The sequence below is a fragment of the Trichomonas vaginalis genome, chromosome IV (genome assembly GCF_026262505.1).
Source record: "Trichomonas vaginalis G3 chromosome IV, whole genome shotgun sequence".
In the NCBI taxonomy this organism is placed as follows: Eukaryota; Parabasalia; order Trichomonadida; family Trichomonadidae; genus Trichomonas; species Trichomonas vaginalis.
In genome coordinates, this window is record NC_067206.1 from 16,374,851 (window position 1) to 16,388,010 (window position 13,160).

The 13,160-nt window shown below is 34.0% G+C and overlaps 11 protein-coding genes and 1 pseudogene across 12 annotated transcripts, besides 4 other annotated features; 8 read left to right on the forward strand and 4 right to left on the reverse strand.

Moving 5' to 3' along the window:
- Nucleotides 1–7,484: part of a mobile genetic element that runs on past the window's edge.
- On the forward strand, nucleotides 54–1,113 carry TVAGG3_0105500 (organellar and viral DNA polymerase type B; the record flags this gene model as incomplete). The annotated part of the gene is made up of 1 exon (XM_051222931.1): nucleotides 54–1,113. A coding segment is annotated over one exon (1,060 nt), but the record flags the coding sequence as incomplete, so codon positions are not given.
- On the forward strand, nucleotides 2,172–2,747 carry TVAGG3_0105510 (organellar and viral DNA polymerase type B; the record flags this gene model as incomplete). The annotated part of the gene is made up of 1 exon (XM_051222932.1): nucleotides 2,172–2,747. The coding sequence occupies one exon, from the start codon at nucleotides 2,172–2,174 to the stop codon at nucleotides 2,745–2,747; it is 576 nt and encodes a 191-aa protein (XP_051107918.1).
- TVAGG3_0105520 (uncharacterized protein) lies at nucleotides 2,827–3,390 on the reverse strand (the record flags this gene model as incomplete). The annotated part of the gene is made up of 1 exon (XM_051222933.1): nucleotides 2,827–3,390. The coding sequence occupies one exon, from the start codon at nucleotides 3,388–3,390 to the stop codon at nucleotides 2,827–2,829; it is 564 nt and encodes a 187-aa protein (XP_051107919.1).
- Nucleotides 3,710–3,970, reverse strand: TVAGG3_0105530 (uncharacterized protein; the record flags this gene model as incomplete). The annotated part of the gene is made up of 1 exon (XM_051222934.1): nucleotides 3,710–3,970. One exon carries the CDS (start codon nucleotides 3,968–3,970, stop codon nucleotides 3,710–3,712), a length of 261 nt encoding a protein of 86 aa, XP_051107920.1.
- On the forward strand, nucleotides 4,016–4,441 carry TVAGG3_0105540 (uncharacterized protein; the record flags this gene model as incomplete). Its single annotated transcript, XM_051222935.1, has 1 exon — nucleotides 4,016–4,441. One exon carries the CDS (start codon nucleotides 4,016–4,018, stop codon nucleotides 4,439–4,441), a length of 426 nt encoding a protein of 141 aa, XP_051107921.1.
- Nucleotides 5,258–5,887, forward strand: TVAGG3_0105550 (uncharacterized protein; the record flags this gene model as incomplete). The annotated part of the gene is made up of 1 exon (XM_051222936.1): nucleotides 5,258–5,887. A coding segment is annotated over one exon (630 nt), but the record flags the coding sequence as incomplete, so codon positions are not given.
- TVAGG3_0105560 (repellent protein 1 family) lies at nucleotides 6,074–6,532 on the forward strand (the record flags this gene model as incomplete). The annotated part of the gene is made up of 1 exon (XM_001294284.1): nucleotides 6,074–6,532. One exon carries the CDS (start codon nucleotides 6,074–6,076, stop codon nucleotides 6,530–6,532), a length of 459 nt encoding a protein of 152 aa, XP_001294285.1.
- TVAGG3_0105570 (uncharacterized protein) lies at nucleotides 6,581–6,817 on the forward strand (the record flags this gene model as incomplete). The annotated part of the gene is made up of 1 exon (XM_001294285.1): nucleotides 6,581–6,817. One exon carries the CDS (start codon nucleotides 6,581–6,583, stop codon nucleotides 6,815–6,817), a length of 237 nt encoding a protein of 78 aa, XP_001294286.1.
- Nucleotides 6,818–6,981: a terminal%2Cinverted (terminal inverted repeat of Maverick-1B transposon ID:TVAGG3_0105390).
- TVAGG3_0105580 (uncharacterized protein) lies at nucleotides 6,982–7,302 on the forward strand (the record flags this gene model as incomplete). Its single annotated transcript, XM_001294286.1, has 1 exon — nucleotides 6,982–7,302. One exon carries the CDS (start codon nucleotides 6,982–6,984, stop codon nucleotides 7,300–7,302), a length of 321 nt encoding a protein of 106 aa, XP_001294287.1.
- A 1,889-nt stretch (nucleotides 7,485–9,373) lies between the features above and the next one.
- Nucleotides 9,374–10,015: a terminal%2Cinverted (terminal inverted repeat of Maverick-1C transposon ID:TVAGG3_0105590).
- Nucleotides 9,374–13,160: part of a mobile genetic element that runs on past the window's edge.
- TVAGG3_0105600 (uncharacterized protein) lies at nucleotides 10,016–10,252 on the reverse strand (the record flags this gene model as incomplete). Its single annotated transcript, XM_001292950.1, has 1 exon — nucleotides 10,016–10,252. The coding sequence occupies one exon, from the start codon at nucleotides 10,250–10,252 to the stop codon at nucleotides 10,016–10,018; it is 237 nt and encodes a 78-aa protein (XP_001292951.1).
- On the reverse strand, nucleotides 10,301–10,626 carry TVAGG3_0105610 (annotated as a pseudogene). Its single transcript has one exon. A coding segment is annotated over exon 1 (326 nt).
- On the forward strand, nucleotides 12,852–13,112 carry TVAGG3_0105620 (uncharacterized protein; the record flags this gene model as incomplete). The annotated part of the gene is made up of 1 exon (XM_051222937.1): nucleotides 12,852–13,112. The coding sequence occupies one exon, from the start codon at nucleotides 12,852–12,854 to the stop codon at nucleotides 13,110–13,112; it is 261 nt and encodes an 86-aa protein (XP_051107923.1).

Consider the following 13,160-nt stretch of genomic DNA (forward strand, 5'->3'; position numbering starts at 1 on the left):
ATCTTGAACGCTACCAAATCTTCAATGAACTGAACAAAAGAACTGCAACACTTATGACAGAAGATAACTGCTTCGTTTATGCTTGCATTCAGGCTGGAGTAGATGGAGAGACTATTGACCACATTAGAGAAGTCATTCGTGTTAGAGACTTTCCTCAAAGTAAAGTACAAGAAATTTCTGATGCAACAGGTATAGCATTTAATGTTACCATTGGTTACTTCAATGACTCAAGACATAATGAAATAAAGAGATACATACCAAAAGAATGTGAAACTGTTCGAAGTATTGACTTACTTCTTGTTGAAGACCATTACATGTTAAATGAAAGATTACCTATGACAACATATTTCATTCGAAACTATAAAGAAATTCTCAAAGCTTGTGGTGGAATGAACATTGAGAAACAGATGAAGATTTATACAAAGAGAGAAGATAAATATGTAGTTCGTTATGATAGAACAACACCGTTATGGGATGTTATGAAAATATTGTGGGAGTGCAAATATTTTGAACCTATTTCTTATGGAGAACTTTTCACATATACGACTGACTTATATAAACAGAACCTTGCACCATTTAAAGATTTGACATATGCTCCAAAGTATTGTGTACAACTGAAGAAGAAAGCCGAGTCAAAAGAAGTAAATAAAAATAAGTGCAAGTTCATTCCTGAGCACGTTTTCTTTGCTGACTTTGAGTGCAGTACCGATGGCTTTCATAAAGCTTTTAACATATGTTACGACAGTGAAGATGGTTCAGTGAGTGAAAGCATTTGGGGTCAGAACTGTGCAACAGAATTTTTGGAGCGACTTCCTGACAAGAGTTTAATATATTTCCATAACCTCAGTTATGATATAAACTTCATCTTAAGACACATGACAGAAGTGAAAGGAACTCCCATCATTAAAGGTTCACGAACAATGCAAATAACTGGCTTATATAAAGGAAGGGCAATTATTATAAAAGACTCTTACAGTGTTATAAATAAGAAGCTTAAACTATTTCCTGCTATGTTTAACTTACAAACAGGACCGAAAGAAGTATTTCCATATAACTACTACAGCAGTGTTTTGTTAGCAAATGACAACAGAACTGGTGTCATTTCTGAAGCATGTAAGTTTATCCGGGATGCGGATACATTCATGAAAAACATAGATTCCATCAAAGGTTGCAGAATAGATGAAAACCACTTCGACTTAGAAAAGTATAGTACATTTTATTGCAAACAAGATGTAAGAATTTTAAGAGAAGGTTTTGTTAAGTTCCGCAATGATATATTGAAAGAGTTTGATTTAAACGTTTATGATTATGTTAGCATTTGTTCAATTGCTAACAAATTGTTTGAGAACAGAGTATACTTCCCGAATGGAAATCTTTATGACCTCTCAAATAAACCAAGAGAATTTATTTCGAGATGCATTCAAGGTGGAAGATGTATGTTGTCAGATAACATTAAACAAAAGAGTAAAGAGAAACTCATTGCTGATTTCGACGCTGTTTCATTATATCCATCCGCTATAGCAAGACTTTATACTTTAGAAGGTATTCCAAAGGTTATGAAGAAAGAAATGTTAAGCACAGAGTATCTCATGAGACATTTATTCGATGACGACCAAAAGGAACCCATTGGTGAAAAGTTTGTGTCTGGCTTCTTTGTTCTCATTAAGATAACAGAGATTGGAATACATAGACACTTTCCTTTAATAGTTTGTGACCCTGAACTAAATCCAGAACTTAACGTTCCCAGAAGTTCAAACACTTGCTGTTTAATGTATGTTGACCATATAACATTACAAGACCTCATAAAATATCAAGGTGTCAAATGTGAAGTGTTGCAAGGATACTATTACGATGGAAACAGAGATATTAGAATAAGAGATGAAGTAAAGAAGTTGTTTGAGTTAAGGTTAAAGTATAAGAAAGAAGGAAATCCTTTGCAAGAAAATATAAAGCTCATTCTGAACAGTATTTATGGCAAAACTATTCTATCTCCTATTGAGTCAAAAATAACCATAGTAAATGACAAAGATGCTATAAGATATGTCATCAGAAACTACAACCATATAGTGAAGTTCGAAGGTTTGGATGGTTCGGATAAAACTATTTTCAAGCTAACGAAAAGCATTTGCAGACACTTTAACTTCTGTCCACTTGGTGTTAATATTCTGTCTATGTCGAAGAGAATAATGTGTGAAGTATTCTGTACTGCTGAAGATATGGGTCTTCAAATATTTTACCAGGACTGTGATAGCATGCATATTTTCAATGAAGACATACCAAAGCTTGCAGCAGAGTTTAAGAAGAGATACGGTAGAGAACTTATTGGTAAAACATTAGGTCAATTTCATTCTGATTTCGCAGAAATAACACCTGGAAAACAAAGTTTAGCATACAAGTCAATATTTTGTGGAAAGAAGACTTACATAGACTTACTCACTAACGATTTAAATGAAGTTGCATTCCATGCACGTTGCAAAGGTGTCAAACAAGACGTCCTTGCTTTAACAGCAAATGAAATGTTTCCTGAAGCTATACAATGCTATTACAATGAAGATAAGAACATTCACATACCTGTTGGAACATATGACAAAGACTCTGAGTTCAGTTTAATGAAACTTTACAAAGCACTTTATGATGGTCAAGAGATTGGATTTGACTTATGTAAGTCTGCTACACCTGCATTTGAAGAGAAGTTTAACTTCTCAATAACGACTAAAACAAGCTTTATTCGTAAGTTGAAGTTCTGAGGTCATTTATTTTTGTCAGCAATGAGGTCATTCGTGATAAAAATAAAACTAGCGGCAAGGGCGAAGCCCATGTGGTCATTTACAATACTGCGATGGTAGAGTTTAAGAGTTGTGCTTCAATGTAGAGACAGTCTTTATGGTCTGGAGGTAAGAACACTGGGCAGTTATGGTCATGAGTGGAGAACATGTCTATCCAAAACTCACGATTGAAGCCAGTTAATTTATAGTATTTAGGGTTAGGAAGTGGTGAAGTTCTTGTATGACCAATGAACTCATTTTCAACTCCCTTACTTAAGTTTGAATATAATATAGCTTGCTTTCTATCCCAAATGCCAGGTGTTACAATCTTTGAAAATTCATTTTTCCTCGGAAGCATTGCATCATAATTGAAAACATTCTTGAAATCTTCATTGGGTTCAGAGATTTGAAATCTTATACGTAATGGATTTTCTTTCTTTTTAGCTACTTCATTGAATGGTGAATATATAACAAACTGACAGTCATGTGTTCCATCTTCATTTTCATTAAATTCATAATGAAAGTCTATAAGTTGTGGCTGACTACCTTCTTCTTTCAGTTGTGCAAGAAACTCACGTAAAGGCTGTAAAGTTTGTACTTCAATGTTGAACTTTTTCTCGAACATCTCATTAAATGAAATCATACATTGTTGCAATGTTGTATCGTCTTTAAAGTATTTGTATATGTGAATGTTTTGGGCGCTTAAAGACTGTTCGTCATTTTCTATCTCGACTTGAAGTATAAAGTCAACCTTTCTGAAAGCACGTGTTATATACATATTTGTTATGCCAATGTACTTCTCTTTCATTTATGTTCACAATCCAGTCTGTTGGAAACTTAAACGTTACTCTGTTCCCCTTTATTTTGACGTCAGGGTTTTCACTACTGAACGCAACAGATAAAGGTATTTGTCTATACATTTAGTTCCGATAAAAATAAACCATTTACTCTTTCTTTGCTTCAGCTTCTTTAGCTTTTGCTTCAGCTTCTTCTCTAGCTTTTTTTGCCAGTAGTCTTGGGTTCTTTTGTCTTCCAGCAGCTAATGCAGCAAGTTGTTTTTCACTAAGTTTTCTCTTTGGTCTCTCTGGCTTTTGTTCTTGTTTTTGTTCCTTCAGTTCGGATAAAATTTGCTCACGAATTTCTTTCTTCAATGCTTCAACATCTATGACCCCTTGGGTCTTGTCCGTAGGGCTTGTCTGAGTCATTTGACTGCAGATAAAAAACAAAATTAAAACTTTAACCGATGTAAAATGAGCTTGTCAAAATCAGAGCGAGAGTCTATTATATTAAATGACGCAAGAGGAATACAACATCCTTTCTATTACGTAAGTCAGAGTAAAGATGGTAAAATATACGTAAGAAAAAGAAAGGTTCCATTAGCGAATGCAGAAAGCGACAACATTAAGGTGTATGGCAAGGGTGAAGTCCATATAAAACCTTCTGTTCAAACTGAGCCACCAAAAGAACAAGAAGAAAAGAAGCCAGATGTACTTTCAATAACTAACCAAGAGCTTATTGCAAAGTTCGTGAATTTCATTGAAAAACAAACCGAGTCAAAGAACCCTGACCCGCCAGTGAAAGAAGTTGAGACAAAAGAGAATGTACAGTTCATTGAAAATGTCAAGAAACAACTTCCACCACGAATGCCAAGAAGAAGAGTGAGAATAATGAAGTAAATAGATATTTTTATCTGAAGTAAATACATGCAGAATGAACAGCTAAATGAATTTACTCCAGCAGAGCATATTCATCAGATTCGCTCATATTTCGATATCATAGACAATGCAGTTCAAATTGGTGACACTAATAGAAAATATTCTGACGCAAAGATTCCATCACAACCTGGAACTGCTAAAGATAACACATGGGTAACATTCAATCTCTCACCTCCTGGTGAAAATATGTTGGACCTTTACAATACATTCATTACGTATAAAATGGAAGGTAAATTTATTGCAGATAAAGAAATTGGTTCAGGTTCCAATAAAACAAACCCACCAGGATTTTGGATTGGTTTCGATGACACTTTCTATGCAGTTGCTGGATATCAAATCCTTGCAAATGGTCGTATCGTATATTCTCAAGACAACGCAAGAGAAGAAGCATATATAACTTCAAACTCACAAACTACCGAACAAATAAAGAAAGTAGATGTTTTCTCAAAGACTCGACATGAAGATGTATGGAGTCATTCGGGAACATGCAGAACAGGACAAATTGTTAGTGGTCCAATTACAGCAGGAAAATCATTTGATTTTAAGCTTCGTTTAAGAATTCCTGTTAGAAGATTCCTTCCATTAGAAGCTATTCGATTTATTCCAGCTTTTGCAGGAAACATTCAGCTTAAAGTAAAGTTCAGTAGCGACGCCTTACAATGCACATCTATATCTGTAAATGATATCATTGCTTTCAATCCAACTCTTAAAGTTGCATTTGCTTCAGATTCAAATCCACCGACAAATAAATTTGTTCCATGGAATGAACCATTCACTATGATAACGAAGGCAGTAGAAGCTAGTGGAACAGTTACTATTACAACTGTAACCCAGCAACTATTTCGAACAAAGATGGATTTTAATGAATGTTTCATTCATCCAAAGTCATTCTCTTTAGACCCTAACATTTATACAGAACTTGTAGAACATTATACAAACGAGGCTTTATGTTTTCCTGTTAAAGTTATGGATTGGATTCCTATGGACGGTTCATTCTCAAAGAATACAGATAGTTCAAGTGCAACATTTACAGCAGCTTATACGCCTATTAATGTTAAAAGTATTTGGGCACTATTTAGAAAGAAAGACAACTATTATGTTAATTTTGAGAACCCTAAGTTTAAATATCTTCAGCTTTCCATGGGAGCTTATGGAAATATGCCTGCAGAACCTGAAAAATCATATGGACCTGTATTTTATGAAATGGTTGCGAACGCTTGCAATACAAACAATGATATGATAGGATTTAATGAAGATGTTATGAGGTCATTGGTGGATGATGATAGTGTGGAACATAAATGGGATAGCTATGACAACACACATTTCTTATGTGGTTTTCCAACAGAAGTGGACTTTTGCTTCCAGCAAGGTCAAACATCTACTGCTCCAATAACATACAAATTGTCTGTTAAAGGACCTATTGAACTAGCAACTGAAAACGTACCAAAGCCACTTATTGGATTTATGAGGGATTGTTGCTTTGCCATTCAGGTGCGTGCTAATGGAATCCCCATAATAAGATTAGATGACTATAACTTAGCCGCGGACGACAGTGAGGAATAAAGGATGAACGTTTATTTTTAAAGCTTATAAATGAGTTCTTCATCAAGCTCTCGCGAACCTTCACCATCTATGAAACAAACTTTACCAAACGATTATGGAGCACCTATTGAATATTTCTTACGAGCTGCACAATGGCAAAGAGCAGTCTCACCAAGGTTAGGTGTTCCACCAGCTCCTGTCAAAAATAGCATTTGGTCAAGTCCTTATATAAAATATGGTCTCCCACTAGGTTTGCTAGCTACAGCAGGAGCAGTTATGATGTTGAAAAGAAATAAAGCAAATGTTGTAAATAATACTGAAGTAGCTGAAGTTAAACAAACTCCAACACCTTCGCCAAAACCAACGCCTTCACAAGCAAAACCTTCAATGACTCCTGAACCTATGGAAGTACAAACTCCTGTTCAAAAGTCAACTCCTAAACCGACTCCAACATTTAAACCAGAACCTACTCCTCAAATAAATCGTAAAACTCCTGCGTTTCCTTACTGAAAAAATAACGTTATTTTTATTTAATATTAAAATTTTTATTTGATTGAAATGACAAATAAAGTCACTGAAGCAATGAAACAAAAGTTTTTGGTAGAATACATTAAATCAGGAACTATTCCAGAAGGTTTTTACATTCATACTATGAAGGATGGTAGAGTTCAGTTTAGAAAGATAAAGCAACCATTAGATAGAGAAGGAATTTTGAGAAAGATTAAACTTCATGAGGACAACATTGCTGAACTTAAGAAGAAGCTAGAAGAGTTGGAGAAAGGAAGAGAGTTATAAAGCAATGAATTCAACAGGGTAGAAAAGAGGTTAGAAATCGGGTTAGATCTAACCTTCTACCCTAAGTTTATTTTTGTGCTATGTTTTCATACGTGTGAGGGTGGTGATATTATTTATTTTTAAGTTTATTTTTTTATTTTATTTTTTATTTTAATTTTATATAAATGACGAAAACTATTGAGATAACAAACTACAACGGTCATGAGTTCAAGAATTTGTTCTTCGTTCCTCGTGAAAATACATTCTATCAGATACGAGGGAGAAAAGGTAAAGTTAGTTTGAGCGTTTATGACTACAAGCATAATGGAAAGTTTATACAAGCATACGATACAAACGGTAAGCGTGTTTCATTAGCTTTGTCAAAACTTACTAACATTTATTTTGACAGTGATTTTGACCTATATGAAGAAGAAAGTGAGTCAGAAGAATATGAACTGTTGTGTGAAGCACAGCAATGGGAGGAGTTGCAATACTTTTGTAAGTGAGAACGTTTATTTTTTTACAGTAGTGAGGTGAAGTGGGTGGCGGTTTGTAAATATTTAAGGTTAAGTTAGTGTTGTCGTTTGTGTTGTAAAATATACGTTAACGGTTTCGTAAAGTGTCAAATTCACATATAATGGGTAAGGAGACGCGCAGTGCCTCCGTACCCTTGATATGTTTACTAACTAACTTTCAATGCCTCAACTCCATATTTGACTGTTGCATCTGTAAACCAGGCAAAAGCTTCAATAATATCGAAAATTTTTCTTTTTTGGAATTCCTCATTTAAGGCTTCCAAAACAGAAGTAGCTTGCAATCCTTGGTCAAATGAATTGAACTTAAAGGGATTTGCGTCTTTTAATTTTTTAATAAATTTATCAATTTTTGTTTCCGAATAATTTGGATAATTTTCTGTTATTGATTTTTTGATGTCATTTAATTTGTTTGTATAATCAACAGAGTTTATAGCCAAATTCAAAGACCATATTATTTTTATACATTTCGAATATTTCACATCTTCGAAAAGGTGAAAAATGCACCTCCGTTGTTTTTGAATCAATCCATTTTCAATTAATGCCCCTTTAATAGCTGTTCCGCCGTCACTCAAGATAATTGAAATGTCATTTTTGGTGATTTTATTGAGAATTGTCTTAAATAAACTAGACATTAGTGGAAGATCTTCTTCCACAGACCAACCATATGCTATCGGAATAGCTCGTCTGGTTGGAGATGTAGTGGCAATTACCCCCATTTTACCCGCACAGTTTGTATTGGTTCTAGTGGCATCCACAAGAAGAATATTGTTAAATCTTTCTGATTTAAGAAACAATTCTGATACCGGTGGTAAAATTGAAATACATTTATTATAAAGTTTGGATCTTCAATTAATTCGTTAATTTTGTAAATATACTCATTTTTATCATTTTTTTCACCTGTAGAAATAATGGAACAACCTCCTGATTCAACAATATGATTATTCAATGAAATTAGTTTTTTGAAACTATTCACTAAATCAGAATCTGTAATATGAAAAATTGCTTTTACACGTTTTCGAAAAGTATCTTCTCCTATTTCCCTTTTGAATTGTTTTTGAACGATACGATGAAAATTTGTAAAATTATTACTGATAAATGAGTCATTATTTGATTCAATAAGATAATCTAATACTATTGTGGGGATGGTTGTTGATTCCATACAATCCGAATGAGATTTATCAACTCGTATTTTGTAACATTTGAGCGTTTTGTCATAGTAAACTGTATAATGAGCGCCGCATTGACATGATAATTCATGTTTTGCTCTATTATAGTTCATAAATATGAAATTTTGAGATAGGGTTGTACAAACTGGCACAATTTTGCGGGCCGCCTGCCAGGAGCTGGCACGCGGCCAAAATCAAAAAAGTGGCCAAAAATCGGGCCTCGTGGCGTGGAAAGGATGTCGCCCTTCGGGCTCCACCCTTTCCACGCCACTCGGCCTATGACCACAATTATATAATATGCTCATTATTATTTTTTCTTCTTTTCTCTTCTTTTTTTTCTTTTTCTCTTTTCTTTCTTCTTTTTCACTTTTCCCTTCCTTTTTTTCTAGTTTTGGAAAGGAAAAAGTAAAAAATTTAATAATTAATTTTATTACTATGAAAATATACTTTTTAGCTTATATTGTAAGCTGTGAGAGTTTTAAGTGATGGAAGATATAAATCAAATTTGAAATTCAACAAATCTTGTTATGATTAAGTTGAATATTGTACTCTAATTAAGAGTTTTCAGTTATGAACTCAGGTATTATATAATAAAAGTATAACTCAAGATAATAAAGAGGTTTTTAAAATGTAGATCTGAAAATCAAACTACCATGTTTGATATGATTAAGTTGAATAATGTTATTTTATTAAATGGTTCAAATCTGTGAAATCGGCAATTACAAATTAAAGGTGTAGTTCAAAAAATTAAAGAGATTTTAAAAATTTAATATCAGAATTAAACTAAAAAAAGGATTTAGTTATTTCAGTAATTATCAGAAAAGGTTAAAAAGATAGGGTAAGTAATGAGACTTGAGTGAGATGTGAGAAATCATAGTTAGTATGGGTTAGTCGTGTACGGAGGCACTGCGCACCTACTTACCCATTATATGTGAATTTGACACTTTACGAAACCGCTAACGTATATTTTACAACACAAACGACAACACTAACTTAACCTTAAATATTTACAAAACCGCCAACCATTTCACCTCACTAACGACTTCGCTAACGAACTCACTAATGAAAAAATAAACGTTCTCATAAATTTTCTTCTATATCTTCATTGTCAATGTTAACTCTATTGTAGTCATACTTGAAGTCATAAAGTTTCTCAAGTTTTGAAATGCATAGTCTTGTTAACTTACCTTCATCATCATAAGTTTTTATAAAACTACCATGACAATCTTTATACACAGTCAATGTATAGTCAACTGGTCTAGGATGAAGTGTAAAAAACAAGTTATGCTCAGGAAGGAAGAATAAATGTTTAAATGTATGTTTGTTATATTTTTCGATTTGTATGAGTTGCTTTTGTTCTGTCATTTATATAAAAATAAAATAAAAAATAAACTTAAAAATTAATGATATCACCACCCTCACACGTATGAAAACATAGCACAAAAATAAATTTAGGTGAAGTGGTGAGATCTCACCTCTTTTTTCAGCTGTTTTTTCACCCTGTTGAATTCATTGCTTTATAACTCTCTTCCTTTCTCCAACTCTTCTAGCTTCTTCTTAAGTTCAGCAATGTTGTCCTCATGAAGTTTAATCTTTCTCAAAATTCCTTCTCTATCTAATGGTTGCTTTATCTTTCTAAACTGAACTCTACCATCCTTCATAGTATGAATGTAAAAACCTTCTGGAATAGTTCCTGATTTAATGTATTCTACCAAAAACTTTTGTTTCATTGCTTCAGTGACTTTATTTGTCATTTCAATCAAATAAAAATTTTAATATTAAATAAAAATAACGTTATTTTTTCAGTAAGGAAACGCAGGAGTTTTACGATTTATTTGAGGAGTAGGTTCTGGTTTAAATGTTGGAGTCGGTTTAGGAGTTGACTTTTGAACAGGAGTTTGTACTTCCATAGGTTCAGGAGTCATTGAAGGTTTTGCTTGTGAAGGCGTTGGTTTTGGCGAAGGTGTTGGAGTTTGTTTAACTTCAGCTACTTCAGTATTATTTACAACATTTGCTTTATTTCTTTTCAACATCATAACTGCTCCTGCTGTAGCTAGCAAACCTAGTGGGAGACCATATTTTATATAAGGACTTGACCAAATGCTATTTTGACAGGAGCTGGTGGAACACCTAACCTTGGTGAGACTGCTCTTTGCCATTGTGCAGCTCGTAAGAAATATTCAATAGGTGCTCCATAATCGTTTGGTAAAGTTTGTTTCATAGATGGTGAAGGTTCGCGAGAGCTTGATGAAGAACTCATTTATAAGCTTTAAAAATAAACGTTCATCCTTTATTCCTCACTGTCGTCCGCGGCTAAGTTATAGTCATCTAATCTTATTATGGGATTCCATTAGCACGCACCTGAATGGCAAAGCAACAATCCCTCATAAATCCAATAAGTGGCTTTGGTACGTTTTCAGTTGCTAGTTCAATAGGTCCTTTAACAGACAATTTGTATGTTATTGGAGCAGTAGATGTTTGACCTTGCTGGAAGCAAAAGTCCACTTCTGTTGGAAAACCACATAAGAAATGTGTGTTGTCATAGCTATCCATTTATGTTCCACACTATCATCATCCACCAATGACCTCATAACATCTTCATTAAATCCTATCATATCATTGTTTGTATTGCAAGCGTTCGCAACCATTTCATAAAATACAGGTCATATGATTTTTCAGGTTCTGCAGGCATATTTCCATAAGCTCCCATGGAAAGCTGAAGATATTTAAACTTAGGGTTCTCAAAATTAACATAATAGTTGTCTTTCTTTCTAAATAGTGCCCAAATACTTTTAACATTAATAGGCGTATAAGCTGCTGTAAATGTTGCACTTGAACTATCTGTATTCTTTGAGAATGAACCGTCCATAGGAATCCAATCCATAACTTTAACAGGAAAACATAAAGCCTCGTTTGTATAATGTTCTACAAGTTCTGTATAAATGTTAGGGTCTAAAGAGAATGACTTTGGATGAATGAAACATTCATTAAAATCCATCTTTGTTCGAAATAGTTGCTGGTTACAGTTGTATAGTAACTGTTCCACTAGCTTCTACTGCCTTCGTTATCATAGTGAATGGTTCATTCCATGGAACAAATTTATTTGTCGGTGGATTTGAATCTGAAGCAAATGCAACTTTAAGAGTTGGATGAAAGCAATGATATCATTTACAGATATAGATGTGCATTGTAAGGCGTCGCTACTGAACTTTACTTTAAGCTGAATGTTTCCTGCAAAAGCTGGAATAAATCGAATAGCTTCTAATGGAAGGAATCTTCTAACAGGAATTCTTAAACGAAGCTTAAAATCAAATGATTTTCCTGCTGTAATTGGACCACTAACAATTTGTCCTGTTCTGCATGTTCCCGAATGACTCCATACATCTTCATGTCGAGTCTTTGAGAAAACATCTACTTTCTTTATTTGTTCGGTAGTTTGTGAGTTTGAAGTTATATATGCTTCTTCTCTTGCGTTCTTGAGAATATACAATACGACCATTTGCAAGGATTTGATATCCAGCAACTGCATAGAAAGCGTCATCGAAACCAATCCAAAATCCTGGTGGGTTTGTTTTATTGGAACCTGAACCAATTTCTTTATCTGCAATAAATTTACCTTCCATTTTATACGTAATGAATGTATTGTAAAGGTCCAACATATTTTCACCAGGAGGTGAGAGATTGAATGTTACCCATGTGTTATCTTTAGCAGTTCCAGGTTGTGATGGAATCTTTGCGTCAGAATATTTTCTATTAGTGTCACCAATTTGAACTGCATTGTCTATGATATCGAAATATGAGCGAATCTGATGAATATGCTCTGCTGGAGTAAATTCATTTAGCTGTTCATTCTGCATGTATTTACTTCAGATAAAAATATCTATTTACTTCATTATTCTCACTCTTCTTCTTGCATTCGTGGTGGAAGTTGTTTCTTGACATTTTCAATGAACTGTACATTCTCTTTTGTCTCAACTTCTTCACTGGCGGGTCAGGGTTCTTTGACTCGGTTTGTTTTTCAATGAAATTCACGAACTTTGCAATAAGCTCTTGGTTAGTTATTGAAAGTACATCTGGCTTCTTTTCTTCTTGTTCTTTTGGTGGCTCAGTTTGAACAGAAGGTTTTATATGGACTTCACCCTTGCCATACACCTTAATGTTGTCGCTTTCTGCATTCGCTAATGGAACCTTTCTTTTTCTTACGTATATTTTACCATCTTTACTCTGACTTACGTAATAGAAAGGATGTTGTATTCCTCTTGCGTCATTTAATATAATAGACTCTCGCTCTGATTTTGACAAGCTCATTTTACATCGGTTAAAGTTTTAATTTTTTTTTTTATCTGCAGTCAAATGACTCAGACAAGCCCTACGGACAAGACCCAAGGGGTCATAGATGTTGAAGCATTGAAGAAAGAAATTCGTGAGCAAATTTTATCCGAACTGAAGGAACAAAAACAAGAACAAAAGCCAGAGAGACCAAAGAGAAAACTTAGTGAAAAACAACTTGCTGCATTAGCTGCTGGAAGACAAAAGAACCCAAGACTACTGGCAAAAAAAGCTAGAGAAGAAGCTGAAGCAAAAGCTAAAGAAGCTGAAGCAAAGAAAGAGTAAATGGTTTATTTTTATCGGAACTAAATGTATAGACAAATACCTTTATCT